This window comes from Cherax quadricarinatus, unplaced genomic scaffold, assembly GCF_038502225.1.
Source record: "Cherax quadricarinatus isolate ZL_2023a unplaced genomic scaffold, ASM3850222v1 Contig257, whole genome shotgun sequence".
In the NCBI taxonomy this organism is placed as follows: domain Eukaryota; kingdom Metazoa; phylum Arthropoda; class Malacostraca; order Decapoda; family Parastacidae; genus Cherax; species Cherax quadricarinatus.
Genome location: NW_027195283.1, coordinates 25,178 through 42,781, shown reverse-complemented (window position 1 = coordinate 42,781; position 17,604 = coordinate 25,178). Strand labels below are relative to the sequence as shown.

General features: G+C 39.1%; 1 protein-coding gene across 1 annotated transcript in view; it reads left to right on the top strand.

Annotated features, from left to right (window-relative positions):
- Nucleotides 1–17,604, top strand: part of LOC128686639 (uncharacterized) — a gene marked incomplete at its 5' end in the record, with an annotated part of 89,171 nt that overhangs the window by 56,314 nt on the left and 15,253 nt on the right. The window contains 3 exons of the mRNA XM_070080265.1: nucleotides 2,563–2,731; nucleotides 3,330–3,412; nucleotides 12,357–12,423. Coding sequence (XP_069936366.1) covers nucleotides 2,563–2,731; nucleotides 3,330–3,412; nucleotides 12,357–12,423 — 319 coding nt within the window. The remainder of the gene's footprint in view (nucleotides 1–2,562; nucleotides 2,732–3,329; nucleotides 3,413–12,356; nucleotides 12,424–17,604) is intronic.

The following is a 17,604-nucleotide window of genomic DNA, read 5'->3' as shown; positions in this document are numbered from 1 at the left end:
CTGAGAATGTGGCAATAATAACTGCTAAGGGCACCAAATAAGAGAAATTGCGAGGTGCAGTGAGGAAGTTAAGGGCATATGTAAAGTGTGTGTCAGACACCAATTCTATTGTTGCCAAAATCTGTAATTTTTTACCCATGTACTAAATCTATTTGTAATAAATACACTGGAAAAAACAAATCAAATATGGAAAAGAAAATCCCGATTAACCCCTAAACGGTCCAAACATATATATACATTCTTACCGCTAGCGCCCCAAACATATCTATACGTTTTATTTTTCCTGCCTCCAAATTTGGCATGATTGGCCTGAGATGCCTGGTCACCATAGAATGGGTCTTAACACTCGGTGTGCATCACATTAAAAAAATCTGGGACCACTTAGTACCTTGTGGGAGCGCCAATTAAATTGAGCGCCAGCTAGAGCAAACAGTGCGGCAAACACCAAGGATTCACTGATGTAACGTCATATTAATACTCCCTTTTAAGAAGAAAGTGATTTTAACCCCAAGTTTAGGGTATGTCTATCTGTCTCTCTCTATCTCTGTCTGTATCTCTTTCTGTCTCTGTCTATCTGTCTCTCTCTTTTTATCTGTCTCACAGGTACACACAAACACAATTATACATAGTGTAAATTACCTAGGATAACCTAAAAAATCCGAAGTGCTATACTGTGCTTGTAGATATAATGCATAAGAATACTTGTTGGTTCACAGTGGCTCTCTCTGAGACAGAGAGAGAGGCAAGCAGAGAGATGGAAAGAGACAAGCAGACAGAGAGACAAGACAGAGAGACAGATAATCGGATATAGAGATACGTGCTCATCAAATGTCACCCTTTATCTCTGCACCCTGCTGGCACCCATCAAATGTCATCCCTTATCTCATCTTATCTCTGCACTATCTCATCTCTGCACCCTCGCTGGTGCCTATCAAATGTCATCCCTTATCTCATCTTATCACTGCCCTCCCGGATGCTTGTCACTGACACTTGTCTTACACATTGCTTCAAGGGAACTTCTTCCTTCTTCTTCTTTCTTCCTCCTCCTTCCTCCTCCTTCCTTCTTCCTTCCTTCTTCTTCTTCTGTACTCCCGTGTATCCAAAACATTGTTGAGACCTATAAATACTTTGTATATATTCCTAGACAATAGTAAATGACCAAGGCAGGTGTAAATGTCCACCTTTCAATGTGTTTGTGACAGTTTGAGTACAATTTCAGTACCTAATACATGTATTAGTGTCAGAACAAAGATTGGTTATGAAATGACAAGAACTACAAAATTGTAATTATCAGAACGTAAAAATTATATAAATATGTATAAAAATGAGAAAAAATGGTATATCGGCAACACTTCTGCAAGCGGCAGGACTCGATGTTACCGTCAGGTGAGCATTAAGTGCCAACTTTGCAGCCTTATATCTCACTAAGTGCTGACCCTTATTTTTTTTTATTTTAATTCTATAACACTTAGAAAAATTTTCTCTTTATTTCAATGAAAAAAAAACCTATTTTTTTTATTTTTCAAAATATTCAGGGCACTGAGTGAGAGAACGTACATATACATTTGGACCGTTTAGGGGTTAAATGTCACATTTACAGTTAGAATTGTTTGAAGAAGAAAATTCTGATTAAATATCATATTTGTAATTAGCATTTGTTTGTTAAATATCATTGGAAAATTACGTCAAACCTTCATTGTGCAAGTGTGTTCAATCAGTGCAACATATTTCCCCACAAATGACTGGCTGATACCAGCCTGTTTGACTCTGGGTGGCTTGTATGCAAATAATATTCAGTATGTACAAAGTATATCCTTGATTTAATGGACTAATGTGGAAACAGATAGTCAGTAATGGCGATTGTGGTAGATAGATTAGATTGTTTTGCCATGATTGTAACAATAATGGACAATTCTGTAACCACTGGACTTTGTCTGTTGTTTCCAAATCAGTTAACCAGATGGATTTTGGATTAATATTGGTAGAATTACCGACAGTATCTTAAGTAAAAGGACACAAATACAACTAATGTGACATTTTATTGTGGAAACATTTCGCTCTTCAGGAGCTTTATCAAGCTGGCTTGATAAAGCTCCTGGAGAGCGAAACGTTGAAACAATAAAATGTCACATTAGTTGTATTTGTGTCCTTTTACTGGTGGATTTTGTTCCATATTTCTGCAGTCCAGTAAATCGAGGTTCATTATATTGAGGGTTTATTATGTATATTGTGTATGAAATAAATTAAATAAACCTGTGTAACCATAACATTTGTGCATTACTGTGCAGTCTGAAAGTATTCTTACCTATGTTTTGATGTTTAAATCAGGGCTTAGCCCTAGTCTTGTTTTCTGTGGGATCATAGTGGATTGCCTTATCAGGAAAACATGGGTTCTGTGATTTATCTTGCAGCAATGGTAGGGCTTCACTGTTCTGTGATCTACCTATATATCTACAGAGCTTTTGAATTTATACTCTGTAAATTAAGTAAAACTGCATAAATACCCTTATTTTCCTATTCTTAATAACTGATAGTGTTTAATTTTATATTTTATCACTTTAGGGGCCAAACAGTGCAATACTTGGGTAGTGTGTCTGTGGGTGGCTCTGGTGATGTGTCACAGATTGAACATGCTGTTACTGCAGTCTCCAATCAAAACAGACAACCTGTAGGCGTCTTATTAATAACAGGGGAAATTGGTGTTCAGACCCTGCTAAGAACCAACAAAAAGGTATTAGTTTCATTATTTTTCTAAAATGCAGTAAAAATTAACATTATGCTCACCGTGTCTCCATTCATTTAATCACTATTTCAGTTAGTTATGCATGCAATAATATGGTCTTTTTCTAAGAAAGCTCTTGCAGTGTCAAGGAATTAAAAATTACTGTTTGGGATAAGGAATGAACTGAGGGTCAGTTTGTATGCACTATATTTTCTTGACATTGTACACTTAGAAACGCCTTTATTATATTCTTGTGGATGATGATGCATAAGTGTCACATAAATGCTTATAGTTTCTTGACTGAATTTCTCCTGTTATCACTGTTCACATCATGCAGTAATTAACTTCATTTCATACTCTTTCTTTTCTGTTAGTATTATTCTGGCCTATCTTCTCACATATGCATCCCAAAAAATAATGTTGTCTGCATGTTACATATGTATTATTTATTCTCTACCAGAATTTTAAATAAGATGAAATAATAAATATATAAACTTGCATTTATTTAAATTTTCAGAAAATTTTTACGATATTTTTTAAATAAATACATGTATATGTATTCATTAAATTAACTGAGCAAAAGAATGACTATGTTCTCCGTCTTCAGATGATCCTCAATCACAGCTACACCGAAATATCATCTTGTGGCAGGAGGAATGATATGCAAGATTATTTTGCTTATATTGCTGGGTGAGTTTGTTTTACATTGCATTTCCTTAATTTTTTAAGTCATATGTTTTTAATTGTAAGTGTCTCTTGTAATTATTGTTTAAATATTAAAGTACATAAAGTTATTACAATAGGGCCCCACTTATACAGCAGGTTAGGTTCCAGGCTACTGCCGGAAAGCAGACATCACTGGTAGATTGGTAGACAGCAACCACCCAGGGAGGTACTACCGTCCTGCCAAGTGAGTGTAAAACGAGAGCCTGTAATTGTTTTACATGATGGAAGGTTTGCTGGTGTCTTTTGTCTGTCTCATAAATATGCAAGATTACAGGTATGTCTTGCTGCTTCTACTTACACTTAGGTCATACTACACATACATGTACATGTTGATTTATACACACTTATCTGAGTTTTCTTTGATTTTATCTTAATAGTTCTTGTTCTTATTACTTTTCCCTTTTTTATCCATGGGGAAGTGGAACAGAATTCTTCCTCCATAAGCCATGCATGTCGTAAGAGGTGACTAAAATGCTGGGAGCAAGGGGCTAGTAACCTCTTCTCCTGTATATATTACTAAATGTAAAAGGAGAAACTTTTGTTTTTCCTCTTGGGCCACCCTGCCTCGGTGGGATACGGCCGGTGCGTTGAAAGAAAGAAGAAAGATCTGAGTTTTCTTTGATTTTATCTTAATAGTTCTTGTTCTTATTAGTTTTCCCTTTTTTATCCATGGGGAAGTGGAATAAGAATCTTTCCTCCATAAGCCATTCATGTTGTAAAAGTCAACTAAAATGCCGGGAACAATGGGCTAGTAACCCCTTTTCCTGTACAGATTACTAAAAATAAGAAGAAAATTGTCAAAGCGGTATGTCTGAATGTGTGTGGATGTTGTGCGAATGATAAGAAAGAGATGATTATGGATGTTATGAATGAGAAAAGGCTGGATGTCCTGGCTTTAAGTGAAACAAAACTGAAGGGTGTGGGAGAGTTTCAGTGGAGAGAAGTAAATGGGATTAGGTCAGGGGTTTCAAATAGAGTTAGAGCTAAAGAAGGAGCAGCAATAATGTTGAAGGATAAGCTATGGCAGGAAAAGAGGGAGGATAAATGTATTAATTCAAGGATTATGTGGAGTAAAATAAAGGTTGGACGTAAAAAGTGGGTTATAGTAAGCATATATGCACCTGGAGAAGAGAGAGGTGGAGAGGAGAGAGAGAGGTTTTTGGAAATGTTGAGTGAGTGTGTGGGGAGTTTTGAACCAAGTGTGAGAGTACATGTGGCTGGGGATTTCAATGCTAAAGTGGGTAAAAATGTTGTGGAGGGAGTAGTAGGTAAATTTGGGGTGCCAGGGGTAAATGAAAATGGGGAGTTCTTAATTGAGCTATGTGTAGAAAGAGGTTTGGTAATAAGTAATACATATTTTATGAAAAAGAGGATAAATAAATATACGAGGTATGATGTAGCACGTAATGAAAGTTTGTTAGATTATATATTGGTGGATTAAAGGTTGATGGGTAGGCTTCAGGATGTACATGTTTATAGAGGGGCAACTGATATATTGGATCATTATTTAGTTGTAGCTACAGTTAGAGTAAGAGGTAGATGGGACAAAAGGAAAATGGCAACGACAAGTAAGAGAGGTGAAAGTGTATAAACTAAGGGAGGAAGAAGTTAGGGTGAGATATAAGCAACTATTGGCAGAAAGGTGGGCTAGTGCAAGTATGAGTAGTGGGGAGGTTGAAGAGGGTTGGAATAGTTTTAAAAATGCAGTATTAGAATGTGAGGCAGAAGTTTGTGGCTATAGGAGGGTGGGTGCAGGAGGAAAGAGGAGTGAATGGTGGAATGATGAAGTAAAGGGTGTGATAAATGAGAAAAGGTAGCTTATGAGAGGTTTTTACAAAGCAGAAGTGTTGTAAGAAGAACAGAGTATATGGAGAGTAAAAGAGAGGTGAAAAGAGTGGTGAGAGTGTAAAAGGAGAGCAGATGATAGAGTGGGAGAGGCACTGTCAGGAAATTTTGATGAAAATAAGAAAAAAATTTGGAGTGAGATAAACAAAGTAAGAAAGCCTAGGGAATGAATGGATTTGTCAGTTAGCCCTTTCAGGGTCGACAGGCCCTCTCCCAGACTTGTTCTCAGGGTCAAAAAATTTTCAAAAAAAAAAAAAAGAAATAATTTTTTCTTATGAAAAGATAGTTTTTTTTTTTTAATCTTATAGGCTAAACACAAAATTTTTACCATCAATACTTACCGAGATATGGAGGTGTGAAGTTGACATGAAATGACCGGCATACGGCAACATCGCCGACTGCCGGTCACCCGGTTTTAGTTTATTTAGTTTTTTCGGTATTTTCTATTATTTTTTTTTATTTATTTTTCAAGTAACTTTTATGGCCTGTGAGACCAATATGAGCACTATTTCGTAAGTTTTTCTCTTTATTTACTACACAATAACTGCACAAACACTGTTGTCACTATATTGTTTATAAAAGTTGTTTACACACAAACGATATAAAATGTTGTTTATTACTATTTTTCTATATTTTATGTACACATATACAGTCACAGGGAATGTTTCTAGAAGTTCTGCAGCCTGTGGAACTTTTTGAAACATGGTGTCATGCACAGTGGTGTTTTACACTCCTCACACATAAAACAAGTGTCTCTGCATTGTTGTATGTGCACAGATGTAACACCTCTTTTGAGCCTTTTTCTTGAAAGCAGTAGCAGGCAGTTGTATTAGGAAGTGATCACCATGCTTCAGACGAGAAGGTAGTTGTTGATAATTTAGTGGGCTGTTTTCTATTGCAGGTGTTGCTCCTTGATACTTGAATACTATTTGTCTGATGACAGACAAACAAAATTCGCCATATGGTGGTTTGTTTCTGGTCCTCATCTTATACATATTACAGTGGAACCTCAAATATTGAACTTAATCCGTTCCAGGAGCTAGTTCTAAATTCGAAAAGGCTGAAAAGTGAAGCAATATTTCCCATAAGAAATAATGGAAATACAATTAATCCATTCCAGAAACCCAAAAATATTCACAAAAAAAAAAAACATTTTATAGAGATTAATTATAGTTTTACATACACACAACTAGTATAGTGTTCAATTATGTATTAATAAATTTAAATAAACATATAAAATAAAATTTTTACCTACCTTTATTAAAGATTGGTGATGGCATCTGGAAGATAGGGAGGAGGAGGGAGGGAGTTGGGGTTAGTGTTTGGAAGTTGAATTCCCCTCCATGAGGACTTTAGGTATCATAGCCCTTTCTGGGGTTACTTCCCTTCTCTGTATTTTAATGCCACTAGGACCAGCTGAGAGTCACTGGACCCCTGTCTCACTAAATAACTGTCTACAGTCGTCTGTTTCTGTCTCACAAAATAACTGTCCACAGTCCTCTGTTTCTGTCTCACGAAATGACTGTCCACAGTTGTCTGTTTCTGTCTCACAAAATAACTGTCCACAGTCCTCTGTACATCCTGGCAAGCTCAACAAGTCTCACACCACTCTCATACTTCTGTATTATTTCCTTCTTCACATCTATGGTGTTTTTCACTTTTTTGCCACGGGGTACCACTAGCAAGCTTATTTGGGCCCATGGTAGCTTATTTCACAGTCCCACAAGCACTAAACACAATGAAATAATCGTAAAATATTTGAATGAGAGTGCAGTTAGTCTTCACTCAAGCATCAACAAAACCAGGCTGGCTCACAGCACCTGCACGGGGGCGCGGACAGAGTGGGCTGCCGGACAGGTCCGGTACTCGGCGGTTCGAAAATAGGGGCAAGTTCGATAATAGGGACAAAGTTGGTTCGAAAAAGCCATTTGATTTTCGAAAAGTTTGATAAGTGATACGTTTGAAATTTGAGGTTCCACTGTATAAGCATTGAGCATGGAAATGCCCAGAAGATGGAAAAAGAGTTTTATGTACCAGTTATAACTCTTGCGAACACAATCGGCAAACCCAATCTGCATGTCACATTTGTCCACTGAGCACATATTGAAGGTGTAATCAATCATAGCTGCAGGTTTTAGAATGGGTTCATTGCTCTCTCTATGCTGCCTGCCAGTGTTTGCCATTTCGTTAGGGTGAACTGACGACAACAGTGTGACATCTCGTTTGTCATGCCACTGAAATGCCATGATGTCATTGGCAGCAAACTCCTGCACCTCACCTCTACGAGTGCCAGCGTCAAACCTAGGCATATGTTTATGATTTGCACGCACTGTGCCACACACATCTGTCATGTTCACTTGCAAAAAATCACTGAGTGAGGGGCTTGTGTACCAGTTATCAGCATATAATATATGCCCCTTACCAAGGTATGGTTCTATCATTGTTCTAACCACATCACCAGAGATGCCCAATAACTTCCTGGTATTTTGCAATGTATAACTTCCAGTGTTCACAATAATATCTAATACAAGACCACTGTAGCAATCACAAAGCACAAACAACTTTATACCAAAGTGTTTCCTCTTGCTTGGTATGTACATTGGACCCCCGCATAACGATATTAATAAGTTCCTGAGAGCTCATTGTTATGCGAAATTATCGTTATGCGAATGAATTTTCCCCATAAGAAATAATGGAAATCAAATTAATCCATGCAAGACACCCCAAAGTATGAAAAAAAAAAATTTTACCACATGAAATATTAATTTTAATACACACAAACTGAAAAAGACATGCACAGTTACATGCCACTTACCTTTATTGAAGATCTGGTGATGATTGATGGGATGGGAGAAGGAGAGAGTCTTAGTGTTTAGAAGGGGAATCCCCTTCCATTAAGACTTGAGGTGTCAAGTCCTTTTCCGGGGTTACTTCCCTTCTTCTTTTAATGCCACTAGGACCAGCTTCAGAGTCACTGGACTTCTGTCACACAACATATCTGTCCATAGAGGCCTGTACCTCCCGTTCCTTTATGACTTTCCTAAAGTGGTTCACAACATTGTCAGTGTAATAGTCACCAGCACGGCTTGCAATAGCTGTGTTAGGGTGATTGTCATCAAAAAAGGTTTGCACTTTAAGCCACATTCCACACATTTCCTTAATCTTTGAAGTAGGCAACTTCTTCTTCAATTTCTCTCTCCCCTCCTCCAAAGCAGTTTCCTCAGGTCTGGCCTCATGCTGATGAAGATGATCTAGCAGCTCATCAGTGGTTAGTTCTTCATTGTCCTCCTCCACCAACTCTTCCACATCATCCCCACTAACCTCCAACCCCAAGGACTTTCCCAATGCCACAATGGATTCCTCAACTGGCATAGGATTCCCAGGGTTAGCCTCAAACCCTTCAAAATCCCTTTGGTCTACACATTCTGGCCACAGTTTCTTCCAAGCAGAGTTCAAGGTCCTCTTAGTCACTCCCTCCCAAGCCTTGCCTATAAGGTTTACACAATTGAGGATATTAAAGTGCTCTCTCCAAAACTCTCTTAGAGTCAATTGAGTTTCTGAGGTCACTACAAAGCACCTTTCAAACAGAGCTTTTGTGTAGAGATTTTTGAAGTTTGCAATAACCTGCTGGTCCATGGGCTGCAGGAGAGGAGTGGTATTAGGAGGCAAAAACTTCACCTTAATGAAGCTCATGTCCCCATAAAGTCGCTCTGCCACGTCTGTAGGATGACCAGGGGCATTGTCTAACACCAGGAGGCACTTAAGGTCTAATTTCTTTTCAGTTAGGTAATTTTTCACATTGGGGGCAAATGCTTGGTGTAACCAGTCATAGAAAAAGTCCCTAGTGACCCATGCCTTACTGTTTGCCCTCCACAGCACACACAAATTAGCCTTGAGGATATTCTTTTGCCTGAACGCTCTGGGAGTTTCTGAGTGATACACTAATAAAGGCTTCACTTTGCAATCACCACTAGCATTGGAACACATCAACAGAGTAAGCCTGTCTTTCATAGGCTTATGTCCTGGGAGTGCCTTTTCCTCCTGAGTAATGTAGGTCCTGCTTGGCATTTTCTTCCAAAACAGGAGTGTTTCATCACAATTAAACACTTGTTCAGGTTTCAGTCCTTCACTGAATTCCTTGAATTCCTGCACATATTTTTCAGCTGCTTTGTGGTCCGAACTGGCAGCCTCACCATGCCTTATCACACTATGTATGCCACTATGCTTCTTAAATCTCTCAAACCAACCTTTGCTGGCCTTAAATTCACTCACATCATCACTAGTTGCAGGCATTTTTTTAATTAAATCCTCATGCAACTTCCTAGCCTTTTCACTTATGATCACTTGAGAGATGCTATCTCCTGCTATCTGTTTTTCATTTATCCACACCAATAAGAGTCTCTCAACATCTTACATCGCTTGCGATCTCTGTTTCGAAAACACAGTTGAACCTTTGGCAAGAACAGCTTCCTTGATTGCCGTTTTCTTGGACACAATAGTAGCGATGGTTGATTGGGGTTTACTATACAACCTGGCCAGCTCGTAGACACGCACTCCACTTTCATACTTAGCAATGATCTCTTTCTTCATCTCTATAGTAATTCTCACCCTTATTGCTGTAGGGTTGGCACTAGAAGCTTTCTTGGGGCCCATGGTCACTTATTTTGCAGATAAAATCACCAAAAACACTGTAATAATACTAAATGTTCCGATTGTATGCTTGGATGTTACCGCAGAGGCTGACTGGTAAACAATGCCACCGGTGGAACATGTGAGGCTGGCTCAGGCCGCACATTAGACGCGTCTCGGACGAATAGCGTTGAGCGGGTTTTTTAGCAGTATGTGAGGCAAAATCTTAGCGATAAAATGTATCGGTATGCGGATTTAACGTTATGTGATGCCAACGGTATGCGGGGGTCCACTACTGCTTGAATGAGAGTCTTCCTTTGAACAGAATCAAAGACTCATCAATAACAAGCTTCCTGAAGGGATAAAAATACATATTGAATTTCACTTTCAGATACACAAACACATTCCTAATCTTATATAACCTGTCGTTTCTGTCAGGCCTGGCTTTGTCTGAGAAGTGAAGCATACGTAATAGTAGCACAAATCGATTCACTCGCATTATATCACTGAAACCTGGGGTTGCAATCAGGCGGTCTGTTGACCAGTATGATTTCACAGTGTGCTTATACACATGTGGCATAAGCATTATTGTGGCAAAGAAAAGATACATCTCAGCCACAGTTGTCTCCTTCCACTGGTGTAGACGTGATTTTGGTGAAAGTATTGTGTTTGCCATGGTGTAATCGAAGTATCTGTTGCTTTCCCTGACAATAATTTCCATCAGAATAACTCCATCAAAGAATAACTCGAAACATTCCAGTTCACTGGCATTTTTTCCAGGTGTACAAGATAGCTGTGTTCCACTTTGCCTTTCATCAAACTGATGGGGATTTGGAACAAAATTGGCAGCTTTCTGCCAATCCCAGGTGCAGTCTGCTGGTGGGTACTGGATATTGACAAGTGGTTGTGGAGTTTGTGGTTGTGGAGTTTGTGGTTGTGGAGGTTGTGGTTGTGGAGACTGGTGTGGTGGGTGGGTGGGTGGGGGATGGTGGCCTTTGTTGTAGATCAGCTGAGGCAGCGGCATGGGTGACAGCGTGGGTGGCAGCATGGCCCACTGCTGGTGCCTCACGGCCGGCACCACCACTACCACCATCATGCACATTTTCCATCCCAATTGCAACACTATTATCTTCATTTTCACTATCTGTTCCTGTTGTACAACCACGGGATGTACTCCGAGATGTACTCCTTCCCCTTGGAATAGCATATGGCACACTACCAGAGCGCATATAGCGTCGTATATACTGACGCTTCACTGGAGAATATTCCACTTCACTATTGCTACTGGAACTGTTTTCAAGAGCTTGGAGTTCATATTCACTATTACTATCATCAACACTGCTGACATCTGAGTCCGGGATATGGGAAAATAGGAGTTTCCTCTTTGGTTCTGGTACAACTGAATGTGAACAAGACGGCCCAGCATCAGAGGTGGAAGGCTGAGGCTCGTCTAGGTTTTCCTCAATATTACCGGTATTATGGTCATTAGTTTCGGTCACAACATCATCAAAACCTTGAAACTCATCTTCACTGGCACTTCCATCTGTATTAGAACTGTCACTGGGGAACAAGTGTGTCCCAGTTCGCTGAGGAGTGAGGAGCTTCTTACCGCGAGGCATGGTGAACAAGGTCTACTAAAATGGTGTTCCCACAATGCGCCACTGGGTCCCAGAATTTTTTCCTACCGTGCACACTCACCACGCAGACCCATTCTCTCACATCTAGGCCTACCACCTAATTCCCACTTGATTTGAAGGCGCTAGAATTTATGCATACTGGTACGTCAATAACTCTGGTGCGTAAGCCGTACTAGTACGTCGGAAACCCTGAAAGGGTTAAGGATTAACAATACAGCCTTTTCTTACTTAACAACAGAGTTCTGTTTTCTAAGACCACGTCGGTAAACAAATTTGTTGCTAAATGAGAAGCATACTATAATGATAGTGGAGTTTGTGTCAACCATCTTTGATATTGTTTTAATGTCACCTTTGCACCATTTACAACATTTCTAGTATATTTTTAAATGTTTATACAGTAGTGTACTGTATATTGTATTAAACAGAATAGAAAAAATCAGCTCTAATATACATTATTTAGGTATGCATACTGGTCAGAGAGCCTGCCTTAATAAGTCTGAGTAGTCAGTAAACGAACATGTGGCTAAGTGAGGAGAGGCTGTAGTTATATTCTTTTGTGAATTATTTACACTAGTTTTACAGTGTTTGTCTATAATTTAGGCCATTTTTAAGGCATTACATCTGGTTTACGTCAAAAACTGGATTACGTCATGGCCCTTGGAACCAATTAATGACGTAGGGCGGGGTATAACTGTATTGCCTTTGTAAAGTACACTTTTCTTACATTTTAGAATGTCTGTTAAGTTTATTTTGACAATAATGAAATACATGGTAGCAGTAATAAAATTATTTTGCAGGGATACAAGCTGCACTATATCATCACACTTCACCTGTTATGTGTTTAGAGCAGCATCAGTGGACCAGGTAAGATGCACACAAGCATATCTCATGTATATTAGATTTTTACACATTAAATGCTTGTTACAAACAATATTGTAAAAGGAAAATTCTCTAGATATTTTTTTTTTTTACAAATATTTAGTAGAATGTTAACAGTACGGATTGATTAAACTTACGATTCACCCACCCTGATCAACCTTGAAAATCTGAGCAGAAAATTAAGAGAAAAAATTAATGTGTAAATCAAATGAAAAGTGGAACTCGATAATGCCTATTTTCCCAGATTTCCTGTAAAGTGCCTGAGGAAGTGGGGTGCTTAATCTGTGCATCATGTTTAGTTGAACAGGTGGAGTGTGAGCTAGGTAGCACCAGTGAAGATTTTCAGGGGAAACCAGTTACTGAAACTGATTGATGAAGGTTGGAAGCAGTGTTGACACTTTGCAGGATGGGTGAGGATGTTGCAATTTGGAGGGTCATTTGGATTGTGATATCCATTGTGGTATATGCATTTCCTTCTATTGGTCACCCAACCTTTGTGGGAAATGTGCCATATGATAAAAAAAAAATTACTTTATATGACTGTCTTGAACAATGAAAGATGCATTTCTGTGTCAGGGATTATGGTGGATTATTTGAAATTATAGTATATTATGCCTATTTCTATCTGATACTCACCTTTCTTAGCCCTAGTATGTTCTCATTGCTTGTCTTGCAACTTTCTGGGGGTTACGTGAGTGAGGACTCATCCAGATGTCTAAGCTTTGTGGGCTTACACATTATTCAGATACGATCATTAAGTTTCTGTTGAAATCACCCTCTTCCTCCCATCTTCCTGGGTTCTTGTCACCAGGATATGCCCACCTTTATTTTGTGTTCTGTTATTAGCTACCTCCTTCTAGAACAGGGGCCTCCAGACTGCGGCCCACGGGCCACATGGAGCCCACCACAAGATTTTATGCAGCCCGCAGCAACTTGAAATATTTATAGATAGTAAAACTAATAAACCCTTATATTCAGTCACTTGAAGTCAAGGATTTTGTAACAGTTTACAGTCGACCCTCAACTAATGGCAGCATTAAGTAAAGGCAATTTTGTCTAACGGCGCTTTTTACTGTAAAAAATGCCTTAGCCAATGGTGAAAAACTCTACCAACGATGTCCGTCTGGAACATGTCCATGTGCCCGGAGCACGGCCTGAGGGGGCGGCCCAGCCACTCCACTACTCAGTGTGCCATTGTTTACAAGCTGTTGGGGTTGGTTTCCATGTGTTCCTCCCATATATTTTGGATTATTCCACTGTTTTTAGTGCCTGTAACTGCTAAATAAGCCACCATGGGCCCCAAGAAAGCTTCTAGTGCCAAGCCTGTGTTAAAAAGGATGAGAATTATGATGAAAATGAAGGAGGAGATCATTGAAAAATACGAGAGCGGAGTGCATATGGCTGAGTTGGAAAGGCAATACAACAAATCACATTCAACCATCAGTACTATCTTGGCAAACAGACAGGCTGATAATCAAGGAAGCTGTTGTTGCAAAAGGTTCAAGTATGTTTTCAAAACAGAGACCTCAAATAATTGAAGAGGTAGAGAGACTTTTATTGGTATGGATAAATGGAAAACAATTATCCGGTGATAGTGTTTCTCAGTCTATAATTTGTGAAGAGGCAAAGAAGTTGCATGATGATCTCATTAAGAAAATGCCTCAAAATAGTGCTGCTGCTGATGAATTTAAGGCCAGCAAAGACTGGTTTGAGAGATTTAAGATTCGTAGTGGCATACACAGTGTGGTAAGGCATGGTGAGGCTGCCAGTTCAGACAAAAATGCAGCTGAAAAATGTGTGAAGGACTTTAAGGAATACATAGAGACTGAAAACTGTTTAATTGTGATGAAACAGACCTGTTTTGGAAGAAAACGCCAAACAGGACCTACATTACTCAGGAGGAAAAGGCACTCCCAGGACAAAAGCCTATGAAAGACAGGCTGACATTAATGTTGTGTAGTAATGCTAGTGGTGATTGCAATGTGAAGCCTTTATTGGTGTATCACTCTGATACTCCCAGAGTGTTCAAGAAAAACAATACCATCAAGAGTAATTTGTGTGTGCTGTTGAGATCAAACAGTAAGGCATGGGTCACCAGGGAATTTTTCTTGGGCTGGTTTTATGGTGTGTTTGGCCCCACTGTGACAAAATACTTCCAGGAAAAGAAATTGTCACTCAAGTGCCTCCTGGTAATGGGCAATGCTCCTGCTCATCCTCATGGCTTGCAAGAGGAAATTGCAGGGGAGTTTGGTTTTGTTAAAATTAAGTTTTTGCCTCCTAATACAACTCCTCTCCTCCAGCCCATGGACCAGCAGGCCATTTCAAACTTCAAAAAACTCTACACAAAAGCAGTGTTTCAAAAGTGCTTTGAAGTGACCTCAGACACTCAACTGACCCTAAGAGAGTTTTGGAAAGATCACTTCAACATCCTTAGTTGTGTTATCCTTATAGGTAAGGCTTGGGAAGGAGTGACTAAGAGGACCTTGAACTCTACTTGGAGGAAACTGTGGCCAGAATGTGTAGAACAGAGGGATTTTGAAGGGTTTGGGGCTAACCCTCAGGAGCCTATGCCAGTAGTGGAAGCTATTGTGTCATTGGGGAAATCCTTGGGGTTGGAGGTTTGTGATGAGGATGTGGAAGAGTTGGTGCAGAACAACGAGGAAGAACTAACCACTGCCAACCTGCAAGAGCTTCAGGTGCAACAGCAACAGATCACATCTCAGGAATGTTCTTCAGAGCAGGATGAAGAGAGATGGAGGAAGATGACTTTGTCAAGGATTAGGGAAATGTGTTCAATGTTTACAAAGGTGCAAGCATTTATGGATGAATTTTATCCTTTCACAGAAGTTGCATGCCACATTGACAACATATACAGTGACACTCTTGTGTCCCATTTTAGGGAAATCCTAAGGGCTCGTGAGAAATAGAGCTCTCTGGATAGTTATTTTGTGCGACAGGGGTCCAGTGACTCTCAAGCTGGTCCTAGTGACATAAAAAAACTAAGAAGGGAGGTAACTCCACCAAAGGACTTGGTACCTGAAGTCTTTATGGAAGGGAATTCTCCTTCCAAGCAATAGACAATCCTGAATCTCCCCTGCTGCTGGCACATCACTCATCAACAACTCCACAACAAAGTTAAGTGGCATTTGGCATTTAATTGTTGTTTATTTTGCATGTCCCATCCATTTTGGTGTCAGGAAATTTATATTTCATGTAAAAAAAAAATTTTTTTTTTCGGACTTTGGGGTGTCGGGAACTGATTAATTCTATTTCCATTATTTCTTATGGAAAATTAATTCGACCAACGGCAATTTCGACTAACGGCAAGCTCTCTGGAATGGATTAATGCCATTGGTTGAGGGTCCACTGTATATTTTAAAATTTGTTCAAGTTTTAGTTCTAATCTTTTCATTTTTCTGATATACCCTTAAGTTATGGAAGGAAAAAGGAAAAGAACAGTGCAGAGTGAGTGCCGCCTGTTTAATGAAGAATGGGGCATAAAGAATTTCTTTGTACAAGCAGGTGATAAAGTCTTGTGTGTCGTATGCCATGAAACTGTTGTAGTTTTGAAGGAGTACAATGTACGTTGATACTGTGAGACCAAACATAAACCAGGTTATTCCCAATTCACAGGAAAACAGCATTTGGAAAAATTTGAATCAATGCAATGCAGGTTGCTTTCCCAGCAAGGTTTTTTTTATGCAGAAGAGAGCTGAAAATGAAAATTTAGTAGGGCCAGTTACAAAGCAGCTTATGTGTTAGCTAAAAGAGGAAAGCCATTCACCAATGCAGATCTGATCAAAGAGTGTATGATGGAAGCAGTGGAAGAGTTATGCCCAGAAAAAGCAAATCTGTTTGAAATCCTCAATCTTGCAACAGATACTGTTGCTCGTAGAATTGAGGATATAGGAAGCAATATATTTCATCAAATTTCAACAAAGCATAAAATTTTCAGTTTTATTCTCTTGATGAATCGAATTATGTGAGTGATACATTACAACTCCTATTATTCATCTGTGGCGTCAAAAGTAATTTAATGTCATATAAGAATTACATCAGTGCATAGCATGCACAGCACAAGAACCAGAAAAGACATCTTCAAAGAATTGCAAAACCTGTATTAGAATATAATCTGGAGTGTAATAAACTGCAGTGTATGATAAGTGATGGAGGAAAGAACATATCTGGGGTGAAGAAAGGTTTGGTTGGACAAATCGCAAAAGCTTGTGAGGATGGTGGATTCTCAAAGTCCATGTTATTGCATTGTGTTATCCATCAGCAAGCATTGTGCAGAAAGTATGTGGATATGTCTTGTGTTTTGAAACCTGTTGTTCAGCAGTGAATTTTATTCGATCTCAGGGGCCTAATCATTGCCAGTTTCATGATTTTTCTGGAAGAAACTGATTCTGAGTTCGTTGACTTGCCTTATTATTCAGCAGTTCTGTGGCTTAGGTGTGGTAAGCTTCTAACATGGTTCTTTCAGCTCAGAAAGAAAAGTGATTGAAAACTGGCATTTTTTTTTTTTTTTTTTTTTTGCAGACATGAGAAGCCATATGAATCAATTGAATCTGAAGTTGCAAGGTGAAGCAAATTTGATTTGTGATGTATTCATGCATGTCAAAGCATTCAGGCAAAATTAATGCTGTTTGAAAGACAGGTGAAAGTTTCTGACTTGGTTCATTTCCCATGTTGTAAAAAAAAAATGAAGTGAAGCAGAATTTTCTTCATTTGCAACAGAAATCATTAAACAATTTCAGAAACAATGGAAAAACAGATGAAATAAAGCTGTTTCAAAATCCATTTGACTGCACTGTTGAAACACTCCCAAGTCAGTTTCAGATGGAAAATATTGATCTCCAATCAGATGACATGCTGAAAGAAAAGCATGAAGAAGGAAATTTGATTAAGCCTAAACATTTTCCAAATTTGAAGCAATTTGCTTCTGGACTCATATCAGTTTATGGTACAACGTACCTTTGTGAGCGATCATTTTAAAAAATGAAGTATGTCAGGTCCAACTAGCACACAAATTTATCTGAGGAACATTTGAAATCCATTCAAATAATTGGCTCTTCAAGCTTGGAACCTCAGTTCAGCAATACAGTGGAACCTCTAGTTGCGAGCGTGTCCACGTGCGAGCTTTTCCAAATACGAGCAGTCGATGGG